Source organism: Mangifera indica, chromosome 4 (genome assembly GCF_011075055.1).
Source record: "Mangifera indica cultivar Alphonso chromosome 4, CATAS_Mindica_2.1, whole genome shotgun sequence".
NCBI classification, from domain to species: domain Eukaryota; kingdom Viridiplantae; phylum Streptophyta; class Magnoliopsida; order Sapindales; family Anacardiaceae; genus Mangifera; species Mangifera indica.
The window spans coordinates 19154937-19169830 of NC_058140.1; the positions used below are offsets into that span (position 1 = coordinate 19154937).

The 14894-nt window shown below is 35.1% G+C and overlaps 3 protein-coding genes and 1 pseudogene across 5 annotated transcripts; 3 read left to right on the top strand and 1 right to left on the bottom strand.

The window, feature by feature from the left end:
• Window positions 1-608: 608 nt before the first annotated feature.
• LOC123213160 (expansin-A23-like) lies at window positions 609-1670 on the bottom strand. Its single transcript, XM_044632538.1, has 2 exons — window positions 1519-1670; window positions 609-1407 (listed from the first exon to the last, which is right to left on the bottom strand). Exons 1-2 carry the CDS (start codon window positions 1655-1657, stop codon window positions 791-793), a joined length of 756 nt encoding a protein of 251 aa, XP_044488473.1. The 5' UTR covers window positions 1658-1670; the 3' UTR covers window positions 609-790.
• Window positions 1671-3710: 2040 nt separating this feature from the next.
• LOC123214715 (UDP-glucose 6-dehydrogenase 1-like) lies at window positions 3711-6210 on the top strand. Of its 2 annotated transcripts, none has more exons than XM_044634673.1 (2): window positions 3711-4087; window positions 4500-6210. In XM_044634673.1, exon 2 carries the CDS (start codon window positions 4510-4512, stop codon window positions 5950-5952), a length of 1443 nt encoding a protein of 480 aa, XP_044490608.1. In that variant the 5' UTR covers window positions 3711-4087; window positions 4500-4509; the 3' UTR covers window positions 5953-6210. The 2 variants fall into 2 exon arrangements, with proteins under 2 accessions (XP_044490608.1, XP_044490607.1); XM_044634672.1 differs by having other exon boundaries at window positions 3713-4044.
• A 553-nt stretch (window positions 6211-6763) lies between these two features.
• On the top strand, window positions 6764-10380 carry LOC123214820. Of its 2 annotated transcripts, none has more exons than XM_044634815.1 (3): window positions 6764-6982; window positions 8526-8682; window positions 8765-10380. In XM_044634815.1, exons 2-3 carry the CDS (start codon window positions 8541-8543, stop codon window positions 10141-10143), a joined length of 1521 nt encoding a protein of 506 aa, XP_044490750.1. In that variant the 5' UTR covers window positions 6764-6982; window positions 8526-8540; the 3' UTR covers window positions 10144-10380. The 2 variants fall into 2 exon arrangements, with proteins under 2 accessions (XP_044490750.1, XP_044490751.1); XM_044634816.1 differs by lacking the exon at window positions 6764-6982 and adding an exon at window positions 6989-7744.
• A 1558-nt stretch (window positions 10381-11938) lies between these two features.
• On the top strand, window positions 11939-14894 carry LOC123213248 (annotated as a pseudogene).

Sequence of the window (14894 nt, forward strand, 5' to 3'; positions counted from 1 at the left end):
ATTATACGTATTCATTATATATTTATATGTGTTATTACGTAATTGAGTGTTATTTTATTCTTAATTCAAAATCACTTAATCACATAATATCATATATTAAATATATATCTATTTATACATCAAAATGAGTATATATAGTTTTATTATATCAAAAAACATATTCAATGTTGTATGGATGCATACATGATTTTCTTTTCTTCGTTAATACTTTTTCTTAAGTCGATTTTTTTTTATTTTAATTTAAGTAAGATGAAATATTTATAATAACAGTATTATCCGAATCGGGATGGAATAAATAACTTTCCGGTAGAAAAACGGGAAAATTGTCCTGTAGAAGAGAATGTATATTCACGTTTCTGGATTATTGGAAGACAAAATGTATGTTTGATCATTGTCTATGCAGCTATTCATTGACCATGATTGGCTCCAATCAGATGATGCTCTTGGGACAATTTTTGCAGTTACAAGAGAACGTATACCAGTTATATTGGTTGATGTCTAGTTTCCACATTTTTTTGGGTACCGTTTCAATTTCTAAGCAGGAATTGAGGCATGATTCGGATAGTGTAGAATTCAGAACTGAAACATTAAATTTATACGACTGAACGTATTTTTGTGCATCGAAGATTCAAAATGCACCAAATAACATTTATTGCAACATACAATATTACGTATGTTCATCAGAGATTATTCATCGTTCTTCGTTATCAAGAAAACGATATTTACTTACACACAAACTGAATCATCTTTCAGTCTAAACAGGCCATAATCAACATGGCCTTATTATTCATCAGGGAAAGTTAAACTTGCTCTCGTATACATCCCCAAATCGCCAATGAAACGGCACAACATCAGCATCTTGCACCATTTTCCCATCACTGGTTCTCACTCGAAATGACAGACTTTGGCCGACTAAATGCGCTGAAGTTTGCCAGTTTTGGCCCCAGTTTCTCGACATTTGAATCCAATTTGTGTTGGAGCCTTTGATCTTCACGTCTGCGACATCGCCTGTGCCTCCCACATTGTATACTAAAACAAGGGTCCAATGAGGGTTTCCTTTTATCTCAAATTTAATACCCCCATGTTTAACGCAAGGAACCCTACGGTATATGACTGGAACTATGCCGGCTCTGTAAAGAGCGATTTTTCTGAACATTCTTTGTGAAAGATCGAAGTGTTCTAAAGGCGGGTTGCACCAGTTTCCGTCAGGTTTTGAGTAATTGGGAGGGCAAAAGTTTGTTGCAGTTACTCTGATTTTGCCTTTTAAGCACCATTGTGTGGAGTTGTGGCACTGGATCTCGTAGCAGGCTCCGCAAGTTTGGCCATTTTTGAATAGTGCTGTACTTAAGGCTGTTGTTTCAAGGCCGTAGCCTTGTTTAAATAAATCTCCATAGCCACAGGCTCCTTCTGAAATAACAACAACAAAAGAAAAGACTGAAGTTGTTAGAGATTGTAAGTTAAAACACCAAAAGAAAGCCTGTAAAATGAAGAGGAGGAAGCTGATGATGGATGACTAACGCATGGTTTCGGAGCCATTCATATCCCCATAGAACGTTGCATGAGCAACTTTCCAGTAATTCCCATTAGCCATTGTGGCTCTGCAAAAGAGGCATAAAGCCATAACAGTCACCAACACAATGGACCTCTGGCCAGCCATGTACGTTTCCTTACTTGCAGCAATATGCTCAGCAGCTACAAATATATACAAAATAAAAGTTTGACTAATTGTCATACACATATAAAATAATTAAAATAGTTAATTGATATTAATGAAAAACAATAATAGTTTGACAAATTTGAAGAGTCAAACAGGGTTATATCTAATTTGCTTTATACAATTTTATTTTGTTTCATTTCCATTTTCTGCACTTGGCATTATAATTCTTCTAAATTTGTAAGGTCTGTATTCTGATTTAGTGTCAACAAGCAAGGATTTGAATTTAATAAAAATTTGTCTTATTATTGTAAGAATGCTCTTGGAATTTTAAATCTTCTAACCCATGTGAATATGGATTTTAAATATGAATTTAAATTCCAATAATCTAAGTGTACTCATATGCAAAATTTTGCATCGATGAGAATTTGTAATTAAGATAAAATGGGTGGATGATGAAAATCTATACTAAGTTACCAACGAAAAACACATCAAATTGAGGGTGCAATTCATTGTCATTACAAATCTGAAACAGAATTAATATAATAAATAACAATATGTCCCTGTACAACCTTCAACTTATAGGATAAGAGGTAGAGTTACATGTAATTAGGTAACCCTTTGTACATTACTTTGATCTATAAGATTTTTAGTGGACAGCTTAGAGCAAATATTATTAGAAGGTAAATCTAATTACTATTTTCATCTTTATGTTTAGAAAAAAAATCAAAGATATCTTGATGTTATTAAAATTTTAGGCCAAAGGATTATTTCTCACTCAAAATATCCTTTAATTTTAAGTTTTCATCTTTTAACTTTGAAAATTTTATTTACCCATTTATGGGTGGTTAAAATTAACAGAATTTTAACCCTTAAAATTTTATCTTTTTTCTCTTTCAAATCCTAAAACCAAATCATTTTTCTTATAGACCAAGTTTTAAAAAATGATATTCCCTCTCAAGGTTTAGTTTTCAAACTCTAATATCATCTTTGGCGGTCTTCTCTCTCGAAGTTTTCTCTCCCATTGGTGATCTCTTTTTACTCAACTTGATGTTCGATCGACATTGAATGAGGCTTAGGAGACAAAGAGTTTTGTCTTCCCAAACGTTTTCTTCTAGGAGGATGATTGTTTCCCAAACGAAGCCATGATTTTCGTCTTTGTCTAAGAAGACATAAAACTTTATCTTCCTGACAAAGCCCTTCGTCTCTCAAGCCTTATTCGACATCGATCGAAAGTCCAGCTAAGTAGAGAGAGATCATCGAAGGGAGAGACCACTAATAGTGGCACCGAAGTTTGAAAACTAAACTCTAAGGGGGAAATGTCATTTTTTAAAACTTGGGCTAGGGGTAAACTTTTAGTTTTTAGGGTTTCTAATGGGGGAGAGAGGGGGGGGGGGGGGGGAGAAGAGATTAAATTTCAATTTATTTTTAATATTACAGATGAAATAACAATTTTACCCTTAAATCTAACAAACTTAACCTCTCATAAGTGGGTGTTTGAGATTTTCTTAATTAAGGAGTGAAAACTTGATATTAAAAGATACTTTAGGTGGGAATAAGTCCTTTGGCCCAAATTTTTATCATTACTTATTGCAATTTTGCGATCTTTCACCTTTATTTAAGTAAAATAATATTTTTATATTTTTTTAATATTACCAACCAAACAAAATATTAATTTATACATAGTAATTTAATCAAATTAAATAATAATTTATACACATTAATATATTTTTATAATAATTTTTTATTTATGATAACAAAATATTTAACAAAACTATATGTATATATTTTTTTAATATAAAATAAGAATATAATAAAATTAAAAAATTTTAAATTAAAAATAAAATAATATTTAATCAATTAAAAACATATTATATATATATATAAAATATAAAATATTATTCTAAAATATTATAAAGAAGAAAAACACGTCAAAGAACATATTTCCAAGCAATGTTAGTATGTAACACGTATAGGGTCTACCTTATAATAAAATAATAATATATAAATCCTTCCACCGTATATTATATAGTTTTATTTATAATTTACCAACATATTTCAGCATCTCATCATCCTCGTCCCAACTCCACGACTTCAATACTACTCAATTTCTATGTCGTTTTGGATTTGCCTCCACCCAACTCCTCTTTTGACTTCTAAAGTTTTCTTCTTTGATTCATTTATCAATCTAAGTTTCTGTGTATTGGTGGCTGAAACAAAAGCAAGAATGAAAAACGTGTCAAGAAGGTTAAAACACCCTTCAATTATGGGAACTTACTGGGTATAAATACAAATCACAGCCTTATGATTTCCTCATTCTTCGCCACCTGCCTCTCATTTTCTCTCTAAATATTCTACTATTAGATCTAAGCATCCGCACCCAGAAGAAGGTATCCTGATCTCTTTCTTTCTTCTGCATGTTTTTGCTCTCAGGTCAATTCTTTTATTCTGTGTTCCATCGGTGTGTTGTTAATAATAAGCGCAAATCTGTTTTTTATTAGAATTGTAATTTTAGGGGTGGTGATGCTTCAATTTGCTTGTTTATACAATGGAGATGCTTTTCTCTTCGTTTCATTTTCAGTCGTTTCCATTTCTTTTTGCTTGGAGATCTTGATGGGTTTATTTTTAATGTTCCAAGATCTGATCTCTGCACTAGCACAAACACTAGACTATTCAATACAGATTTAGGTGTATAAGTCATCTTTAGGTAATTAAATATCGTTTTCGAATAACTTAAACGTAATTTAATTTGATGATTCATTCGCTGAATGTTTGTTTAGAATTTTGTTGTTAGTTTTTTGTTTTTGGTATCAAATTATAACTTTGTTTGTGTTGTATTTTATAGCTTATAAAAAATGGTGAAGATCTGTTGTATTGGAGCTGGATATGTGGGTGGGCCAACCATGGCTGTGATTGCTCTCAAGTGCCCAAAAATTACAGTATCTGTTGTTGATATCTCTTCGCCACGAATCAACGCCTGGAATAGTGATCAACTCCCTATCTATGAGCCAGGCCTTGAAGAGGTTGTTAAAAAGTGCAGAGGGGTAAATCTCTTCTTTAGTACTGATGTGGAGAAGCATGTTTCCGAGGCTGATATTGTTTTTGTCTCTGTTAACACCCCCACCAAAACGCAAGGGCTTGGTGCTGGCAAGGCTGCCGACTTGACCTATTGGGAGAGTGCAGCTCGTATGATTGCTGATGTTTCCAAGTCTGATAAAATTGTTGTCGAGAAATCAACAGTCCCTGTGAAAACAGCTGAGGCTATAGAAAAAATTTTGACACACAACGCCAAGGGGATTAATTTCCAAATTTTGTCAAACCCAGAATTCCTTGCTGAGGGAACTGCCATTAATGACCTGTATAACCCCGACAGGGTCCTCATCGGTGGGAGGGAAACCCCTGAAGGTAAAAAGGCAGTTCAAACTCTGAAAGATGTTTATGCTCAATGGGTTCCTGTGGACAGGATTATATGCACCAATCTGTGGTCTGCTGAGCTCTCAAAGCTCGCTGCTAATGCCTTTTTGGCACAGAGGATTTCTTCTGTCAATGCCATGTCGGCACTCTGTGAGGCAACTGGTGCAGATGTCTCCCAAGTGTCACATGCTGTTGGTATGGATTCAAGAATTGGGCCCAAGTTCTTGAATGCCAGCGTAGGTTTTGGTGGATCCTGCTTCCAGAAGGATATCTTGAACTTGATCTATATTTGTGAGTGCAATGGCCTTCCTGAGGTTGCAAATTACTGGAAACAGGTAGTTAAGGTGAATGACTATCAGAAGTGCCGGTTTGTAAATCGTATTGTTTCCTCAATGTTCAACACAGTTTCGAACAAGAAGATTGCCATTCTAGGATTTGCTTTCAAAAAGGACACTGGTGACACTAGAGAGACACCTGCCATTGATGTCTGCAACGGGCTATTGGGTGACAAGGCTATGTTGAGCATATATGACCCAGAGGTTTCCGAAGAACAGATTAGGAGGGATCTGTCAATGAAGAAGTATGAATGGGACCATCCCCGTCATCTTCAGCCAATTAGCCCTACTGACATCAAGCAAGTTGAAGTTACTTCTGATGCTTATAAGGCAACAAAGGATTCTCATGGGGTTTGCATTCTGACTGAGTGGGATGAGTTCAGAAATCTTGATTACAAGAAGATTTTTGACAACATGCAGAAGCCAGCATTTGTGTTTGATGGTCGAAATGTTGTCGATACGGAGGAGCTGAGGAAAATTGGGTTCATAGTTTACTCCATTGGTAAGCCACTGGATGCTTGGCTCAAGGACATGCCTGCTGTGGCATAAACAAGAAAAATGCATAATACAAGAAGAATATTTGAAGGGTTGACGTAGAATAGTAGATGTTTGAGAGATGAAAGCATCACCCAATAGTTTTCTATTTTGTTTACCAGTCTTATAACATAGTATTAATATAATATTTGTTTCTTAACTTTACATATTGTCTTGGGTTTCAGACTTATTGGTGTCTGGATCTTTCAGTAGAATATCCGATTTTATTATTGTTTACTTCTTTTTAATGTAATAAATCAATCTTTAGTACCAGTACACCTGCAGTATTGCTTGCTTTCTATATATTCGTTGCAAAGGAATTAGATTGAGTTTTGTTTGAGTTGTTGGCAGGTCAGCTTTAATAATGTAATCAAAAGAATGAAGGTCTAAATGAGTTCTCATTTGACACTTTAATGGCGGGTATTTTTGTAAAATGAAAATCCTCATGTACTTGGTAAAACTTTAGTTTTGGACTTTGATATAATGACAAAATATTTAGGCAAGTTATTCAATGCAATGGAATGATATGCTCGTGGTTGAACAGATTGATAGGCTGGTGGGGAAAAGAAATTTTCTAACAGAATTGACATGAAATGATTTTTTACTCTTCCGATTTATGGATTTTACTAACAGAATTGATAGACCGGTGGGGAAAAGAAATGTTCAAACTTAAACGGCGTGAAATGTTATTTCATCAAAGTTTGGGTGAGACATAGTGATTTGACCATACTCTAAATAACACATAATACTGAAATAGGGATCTTATAGTAATTTCACTTAAACTTGGCCGGTTTATTATAAGTAAGAGTATCGGATCTAGGCATCCAGCTCAGACTGCACGAGAATTTCGCTATTCAAAATTAACCCGGTTTTAATTCAGACCGCTTGCTTTACAAAGGGCACGAACCGCATTTCCTTTCCTCTCATCGACCCAGTGTTTCGTCCAATCTTTCCCAAATCGATCTCCTTTTTTATTGAAAGATTTCGCTTTAATCTTCAAATCGACGAAAAGCTTATTTCAATTCGTCTAATTCTCAATCGATAGGTATCTTCTTTAACCCCAGTCGTTGATTTTACACAATCCTAGGGTTAGGGTTTCGATCTCCTTAATCGAGACCTTTAATCTTTTGATCTCTCATGTTTTCAAATTCGACTCTCGACATGTGTTAATATTTTCCCTTATTCGATTATAATTTCGTAGATAAGTGTCGATTTGTTTCCGTTCTAGGTTTCGAATTTTTCTGTTCCTTGGGGTTTGTTCAAATCTATAAATTTGTAGAGGGGTTTGGTTCCTTTGATAGATTCGAAGGTGGTTCATTTAATTTTGTGCTTTAATTTTTCTTGTTGACCGTAAATTTGGATTCTACGGTTAGGGTTTCTGAAAAAATTAGGGTTTGTTTTTTTATATGTTTCAATTGGGGAAACGTAAATTTACATTAAATTAAGCTTCTCTAGAATATTATACGGTCTAATATTGTCAAACTTAAGTCTTTTAGGGTCGAATTTTTCTGTTCCTTAGGGTTTGTTCAAATCTATAAATTTGTAGAGGGGTTTGGTTCCTTTGATAGATTCGAAGGTGGTTCATTTAATTTTGTGCCGTTAATTTTTCTTGTTGACCGTAAATTGGGATTCTACGGTTAGGGTTTCTGAAAAAATTAGGGTTTGTTTTTTTATATGTTTCAATTGGGGAAACGTAAATTCACATCAAATTAAGATTCTCTAGAATATTATACGGTCTAATATTGTCAAACTTAAGCCTTTTAGGGTCTCAAGTCGCCTGAAATTTTATCTGGACATATCTGTTGAGGTAGTCTTTTTCTATTAATTTGATTAAGCTTATTTACATGGACTATTGATTTAAATTACTGTTAATATCATTTTCCTAAGCTTGCTTTTAATTCTTTATGTTACCATATTATCAAGTTTTACTTACCACTAGGTTTACTTGTCTGTTTACTGCCTACAATCTGTTAGTACCTTTTCTGAGTGCTTGACAGTAAGCAATACCCATTGAGGGGATGCATGTTTTGAATTCTTTTGATGAATAGTAATTTCCTGTACTACAGTCTACCTTGAATGTGGCAATGCACTCATATTTTGGTTTTCATCTCCATGCTTTAAAATAAGAGTGGTATTATGTGCATAAACAATGTATATAATTTTGTGTACAAACAATGTTATATTATTATGTGATTAAATGATTTTAAATTAGAGATAAAATAACACTTAATCACATGGTAACAAATTATTATGTATGCATATAATTTTGTTATTAAAATTATCAATAAAACTATGTATGCACACTTTCAGTACGCAAAATGGGTCTATAGATGATGACACATCATTTATGTACCTATTTTGTGTACTTAAAATGTATACATGTAGCATTGTTCTAAAACAATTAATCACATTTTCTCATTTTGGGGTTCATAGTGAAAATGATTTAACTTTTTTCAATAAGCAAAAAGGGAAGAGAGACTAGGAATGTGATATTACCAACAATGCTTGTTAGAACCGTTGCATGTACCACTTTCTGGAGTTCAATACCATAGACTTTGTGGCTTGACTCTTAACTAATTATATTTCAGCTTAAGATTAAAGACATGGGATTTAAGCGGCCTTTTGATGATGAAGAATTCCAGGAGCTACATTGCAAACATTCAAGACAGCTTGATGTTAACAATAAGCTGACTCAATTTCAACAAGTTCCCTCTAATAATGCGCTTCAGAAACCTGATATTTCAGGTAAGACAATGGTCAAAATATAACTGAATCTTTTGAATGTTGAAATTTTTACTTGAACTAATAGTATTTTCGTTTGAACCAGGTGAGGATGTGGATGGAGTTCATCCACATGGATGGCAAGGGGAATCTGAAAGTGAAACTGTTGTTAATGAATTCACCAATAGTTCCATTGAGGAAGATGCTGGGTCCAAGTCAACATTTTATGCATCTATTTCACTTGAACATTTTGGATATAACTTCCCATGGAAAACATTTGTTCCATTTGATAATACCTATTCTTCTGTCTTAGATCGCTCCCCTAAAAAACAGGTTCCTCTTGGACCAAATCATCAGGCCAGCCTTCCATCTTGGGACCCCTACACAAGCAAGAACATATCAGATTGTAAAGCCACAATCAACGAAAGTTCCTCAAATTATCTGGGATTAGACAACAATGTTGAAAATGACAATGAAGAGTTGCTGATGGGGACTTGTATTATTCCAATGCCCAACTCAATTTTGTCTGCACAGAACACTGACAAGGTTGGAGAGGGAAGTACAGACTGTGACTGCCTGGACAAGGGCTCTGTCAGATGTGTGCAACAGCATATTATGGAAGCACGGGAAGAACTTTTGAAATCCCTTGGGCATGAAAATTTTGTTAAGTTGGGTTTATGTGACATGGGAGAGGTGGTGTCCCGTAAATGGACTGAAGAAGAGGAGCAGGCCTTTCATGATGCTGTTTACTCTAATCCTGCATCCCTAGGCAGGAATTTTTGGAAGCACTTGTCAGCAATGTTCCCTTCCAGAACCAAAAAAGAAATAGTTAGTTATTATTTTAATGTATTCATGATCCAGAGGCGGGCTTCTCAAAATAGAAGTTACTCTCTGGATATCGATAGCGATGATGATGAATGGCATGGAAGTCATGGGGATCTCTACAATGTTCAAGGTTCAGGAGAAGAAGATTCTGCCATTGAGTCTCCTGTTGCTGAAGATGAGCTAGCAGACACTGAAGAGGATTGTTCTGAGGAAGATGATGCTGATGGAGATGTTGGAAATTTTGGTGCTGATGCAACTGAAGAAGATTATGGGTTAGATTGTATATCTCAGTCTTACATGGAAAAGTCGTCAAACAGGAATGGGGTTGATTCTGCAGTTCCACAGGTAGATACAAGTACAGGGAGAGTTGTCACTCTTAGTATTCAAGATGACTCATGTACTTCCTTTGAGTTTGATATGGTTGATACTTGTGGTCCACTGGATGCTGTACGTGCATGGCAAGTAAGTGGAGCAAAGACTGACCTTAGTAAAAGTTTGCATGGTGAACCGGATGCGTGTAATGACCTGGTTGGTCATGCAAGTTTATTGGATTCCTGTGATGCTAAAGCTTGGGATGGACGGTATTCGAGTCCGATAAAAGGTGTTGATCTGCTGCCTACATGCAACATTATTGATGAGATCTTTGGCCAAGGCAGTTGAGATACAAAGACAAGATATGATTAAGGCATCCGTTGGTGGCTCATTGAGAAATTCCCTGCTGGTACCTCAGTAGGGCCACATTCTAGACTTTCTTAGTTAGGAGTGTCATGCAAGAAAACTTATATTATCTAAAGATAGGAGAGTTTGTCCTCTAAATTTCCTTGTACATTCTTTTGTGGAATAAAATGTATGTACATGAGCAAGTTGCAGCACTCCTAATGGAATCTTTTTTTGTCATTTTTGTGTTGCACAAACCTGAACTCTTGCTAGGGCCCCAGAGGAGCCACCTAGAATACTTTAATAAAGGAAAATAATATATTACAGTAATATGACATGTATAAGGCATTTGGTTGAACAACACTAATTGAGTCCCTTGAGTTATGTACCGTTGGGATTGGGAAAAAGAAGGTGATTCCCCCTTTTAGTGTATGCTGAAGTGTCAGTGAGGAAGGTTCTGATGTATTTTTTTTTTCCTTTTTTTCCCTCTTGGCCACGAAGATTTTAGGGGAGATTAACAAATCTTAAAGTGAAAATAGAGTGATCAAAGGACATAAAAGATAACCACAAATACAAATATAAGATTTATAGTTGTGTATGAGAGTTGCAGAAAATTTTAAATTATAAAAATATCTCACGAGCTTCACAAATGACTCTCTTTAAACCATTCTTTTAGTAATTCTCACTCTTTTATTGTATTTCATTCCTCTAACTTTAGGATTTAACCATTTTTTATAGACAACATATATATAAATTGTTATTCTTAATAGAATTATAACTCATGGGACGTTTGGTTAGAAAATTATTTTAAAGATAAATTACTTTGAAGATTATTTGATATAAATTATTATTATGTTCGAAAAAATTAGATAAATATAAATAAATATTATATTCAATTAGAAATAATAAAAAAATACTAATATATTATTTTACTTAAATTCTATAAATATAATTATTCTAAAATATTATTATTATATTATATTATATTTTAAATTATTATACTCTTAATTTAATTCTTAAAACAAATTATATTCTTATTCATGTACTAATAGAAAACTAATTTGACTGAAAGCTGCTTTCTAGTGTTGCAGATTGACCAGAACAATCGTGTTGATCGTTTGTATAATGAAAATGTGATATTCAAAGTCAGTCCTTTCAGAAATGGTGATATCTTTAAATGGGCTGGTCAATTTCGGAGATAATTGGTGAAAAGAATAAAAACAAGCCAATGACCATTCACCTTTTGGTCATCTTGAATCCAACGAACCAGAGACAAACCTTTAGCATTGGGAATACGTCGGCTGACTGACTGAAAACAGACAAACCCACCGATAAATCTCTTTCTTTTCAACCTTTTCGGAAACGCATATTGCCAATATTTTTCATTTTCATGCTCTAGGAAATTTACTTGTTAATTCATTTGATTTCAACCTATCAATGAAATGGGTCCTCATTCCCAACAAAAACAAAGCGAATCCAACCAAGGAAGAAGCATTGGCCCGTAGACAAGAGAATAAAGAGAAATACAAGAAAATAAAAGTTATACTAATTGCGACAATAGCCAAGAGGATGATTACAAATCTGGCTTCACTTGAACGTGAAAGGAAACTACCTAGCAAATTTATGAGAATTTACTTGTAAGCAATTCCAATATGAACTTGATTTCATAATCATAGGAACAGTTACAGTGAAGAGAGATTGGTGAAAGGAAACCATTATTACTAAAGAATTAAAGAGTTGGCACATTTTGAGGGTCAGGTTACAGTTAGTTGCCATTATTGAAATCATGCCAATTTGATCTTAAATTTGTACCAAACATTTTTTTTAGAAAAGACAGGTCAGAATACTTAATTTCCCTTAGTGTTCTTTTATGTTGTTAATGGCATCATACAGAGGCTATGGTAAGTTGCCTAAGGGTAAAATTGTTGAATTGATAGAAGTATTTTATATATTTAGATTAGAACAATATATTTATTGAATAAAATCCAATAATTTTAACTAACTGAAAAAGTGATGAGGCCAGAAATGAAGTGGGGAAAGTACAAGAAGAGTCTTTAAATGAGGAAGCTGAAAGCAATAACTGTTATGGAGATTCTGAGCTATCACTTTGAGTTGTGTATGAAGTTGGAGAAGAGAAGAGAGACAAAGAAAGGCATAGTTTGGATGCGGTTTCAGTTTCAGTTTGGTGAGGTAAATCTAGTATTCCTGACTCCTGGGGATCCTCAAAAGACTCGAAATCCTGGCCGTTCAATCCAACTCCGAAGAGTCCTCATTTGAATACACGTGCTGCCTATCTTTTTTTCTCTTTTTAATCTTTTGCTTCCATGCATGGAATTCTCCTCCAACTACAACACAAAACAAATAAGAGAGAGAGAGAAAGAGAAAGAGTCATGGTTTTTGCTTGGGTTCTTCTCTTCATATGCCCCTTCTTCGCCATCATTGGCGGCCCGTCTCTTTGAAATTTCCTTTTTCTTTTTTTTTAATCCCTTTTTTTCTTTTGAAACTCCATTGAATTTTTAATATTCAAGAGTGGTTTATGTTATGTATATGTGTACTTGAAACATATGGGATTCAAGGGGTCTGTTTTTCATGGGTCGGATCTCATACTTTAAAAATAAAATGTCACATCTCTACACCATGGTAGTTGATCGTCTCTTGATCAATCAGTAGTTAAGAAAACAAGAAGCCAACTTGGTGGACCATTTTGTTCGCTTTTGGATCTGGATTTGATTCTGTGTTTCTTGATCACCTTGTTGGAGATGATGAATGCAGCATTCTTGAAGATTTAAGGTAAACTATGAGTTACTGATCTTGTTTTGTTTATTGGGTATTTTTTAGTTTTTATTTATCAGAATCAGATCAACAAATGGAAGCAAATCAAAAGAAGAAGTTCGTCTGCAAGTATTGCCACAAGAGGTATCCTTGTGGCAAGTCCTTGGGTGGTCACATCAGAACTCACATGAATAATAATGGCGGCAATTCAGCTGCAGCGGAAGAGGCCGCAGCTAAGCTCGACATAGACAAGATTCTCTATGGAAGAAGCACTAAAAAAGAGCCGGGCCTTGAAGCTGGTGGACAATCTGGTTATGTTCTTAGAGAGAATCCAAAGAGAACAAAGAGGTTTGCGGATTCAAACACACTTACTTTACATCAAGAAATGGTCTGTAAAGAATGTGGTAAAGGGTTTCAATCCCTGAAAGCTCTTTGTGGTCACATGGCTTGTCATTCTGAGAAGTTTAAAACCGGTTTTGAAGATCATATAGAGGGTAGTCATGATGTGAAGCAAAAATTTATAATGGATAGTGAATCAGATACTGAAACATCGGCTCCAAGTAGGCTAAGGAGATCAAAGAGAGTTGGTTACAGGACCATTGATGTTTATAATTCTTCTTCTTTCGATATTGCAAATGGTTCTTCATCTGTTTCAGGGATAGAGCAAGAGCAAGAAGAGGTGGCTATGTGTTTGATGATGTTGTCCAGGGATTCTAGTTATAAAAGGGCTTAAATTCTTTTGCCGATTCGTCTGATAACAATTCAGTGGTTCTGGAAGCTAAATCATCGTCTATTGAAATTAAAATTTCCGGGAAGAATGGTGTAAATTGTGTCTCGAACTGTAATGAGTTTGTGGAAATGCAGAGAGCAAGAGACGGCAAGTCTAAATCTGCAGAGATTGATGTTTCTGATAATTCTGATTCTGGGTACTTTAGAAATGGACCTAAGAAGGTTGAATCTGATGCTTCTGTTGATGGGTTTATCGGGAATGGTGAATTCAAGAAGTCTAGAGAGGAATGCAAATCTCGATTTGAGGACTTTGGTGTAAACTTGGGGAAAAGTTCTAGCAAGCGAACTGAATTTGGGAAAGATTTGACCAAAGAAGAAGTTTATGCTCAACTACACGGGGCTTCAACTAAATATGATTCAAGAAAGAGAACTAAGAATGAATCTTTAAGTCCTGAAAATTTCAGCAATAATGCTCAAAAGAGAAGCCAATTCAAGTGTTTGACCTGTAACAAGGTCTTCCATTCACATCGATCTCTCTGGGGACACACAGCCAGCCATAGTAAGATAACGGGCTGCTGCGAATCGATCAATGAGAGCGGTGAAAACAGCTTAGAGACCAATTCTCTTCCACATAACAGAAAACTTTCCAAGTCTTGCAATGGAAAAAACCCAATTGAGCAGAGTGTTGAGAAAAGATTGGGGTCCAAGAAAAGCAAGGGCCACGAATGCCCATTCTGCTTCAGGGTATTCAAGTCTGGCCAAGCTTTAGGAGGCCACAAAAGGTCCCATTTTGTTGGAGGAAGTGAAGATAGAACTGTGGTAATTAAGCAACAGTTAAATGAGATGCATGGCCTAATTGATCTTAATCTTCCTGCCCCAATGGAGGAAGAGGCAACTGATGAAGCAGGCTTCGCACAGTGGTAGGTTTGGTTGGTGGTTGGGAGGCAACAGAAGCATGAGTTGCTGCTGCTGGATTTTGATCTCTAACTCAGAAGATTTTAGCATAGCTTGATGATGATGCTGATGAAGATCCAAGAAAGGCTTAAGAGTGTACAGACAGAACAAATTGGTGAATGCTTTTTGTGTTTTCCTTTGGCTTCACATTTAAGAATTTGGATTTAGAGGTAAAATGTTCACCTTTAATTGCAGAACCCTGCTGTACTGATGTGTTTCTTGTTGAAACAACATTGATGTTAATTTCTTTTTCTTCTTGCATACTAAACTCCATTGAAATCACTTGTTTTTGTCAGTAA

What these genes read in the sequence shown, in the direction of transcription:
- LOC123213160 (XM_044632538.1), bottom strand. Translation starts at nt 1,657, where the DNA reads ATGGCTGGCCAGAGGTCCATTGTGTTGGTGACTGTTATGGCTTTATGC. An exon ending in GAATGGCTCCGAAACCATGC is followed by an intron (nt 1,408 to 1,518) that starts GTTAGTCATCCA and finishes TTGTTATTTCAG; the next exon opens with AAGGAGCCTGTGGCTATGGA.
- LOC123214715 (XM_044634673.1), top strand. Translation starts at nt 4,510, where the DNA reads ATGGTGAAGATCTGTTGTATTGGAGCTGGATATGTGGGTGGGCCAACC.
- LOC123214820 (XM_044634815.1), top strand. Translation starts at nt 8,541, where the DNA reads ATGGGATTTAAGCGGCCTTTTGATGATGAAGAATTCCAGGAGCTACAT. An exon ending in TCAGAAACCTGATATTTCAG is followed by an intron (nt 8,683 to 8,764) that starts GTAAGACAATGG and finishes CGTTTGAACCAG; the next exon opens with GTGAGGATGTGGATGGAGTT.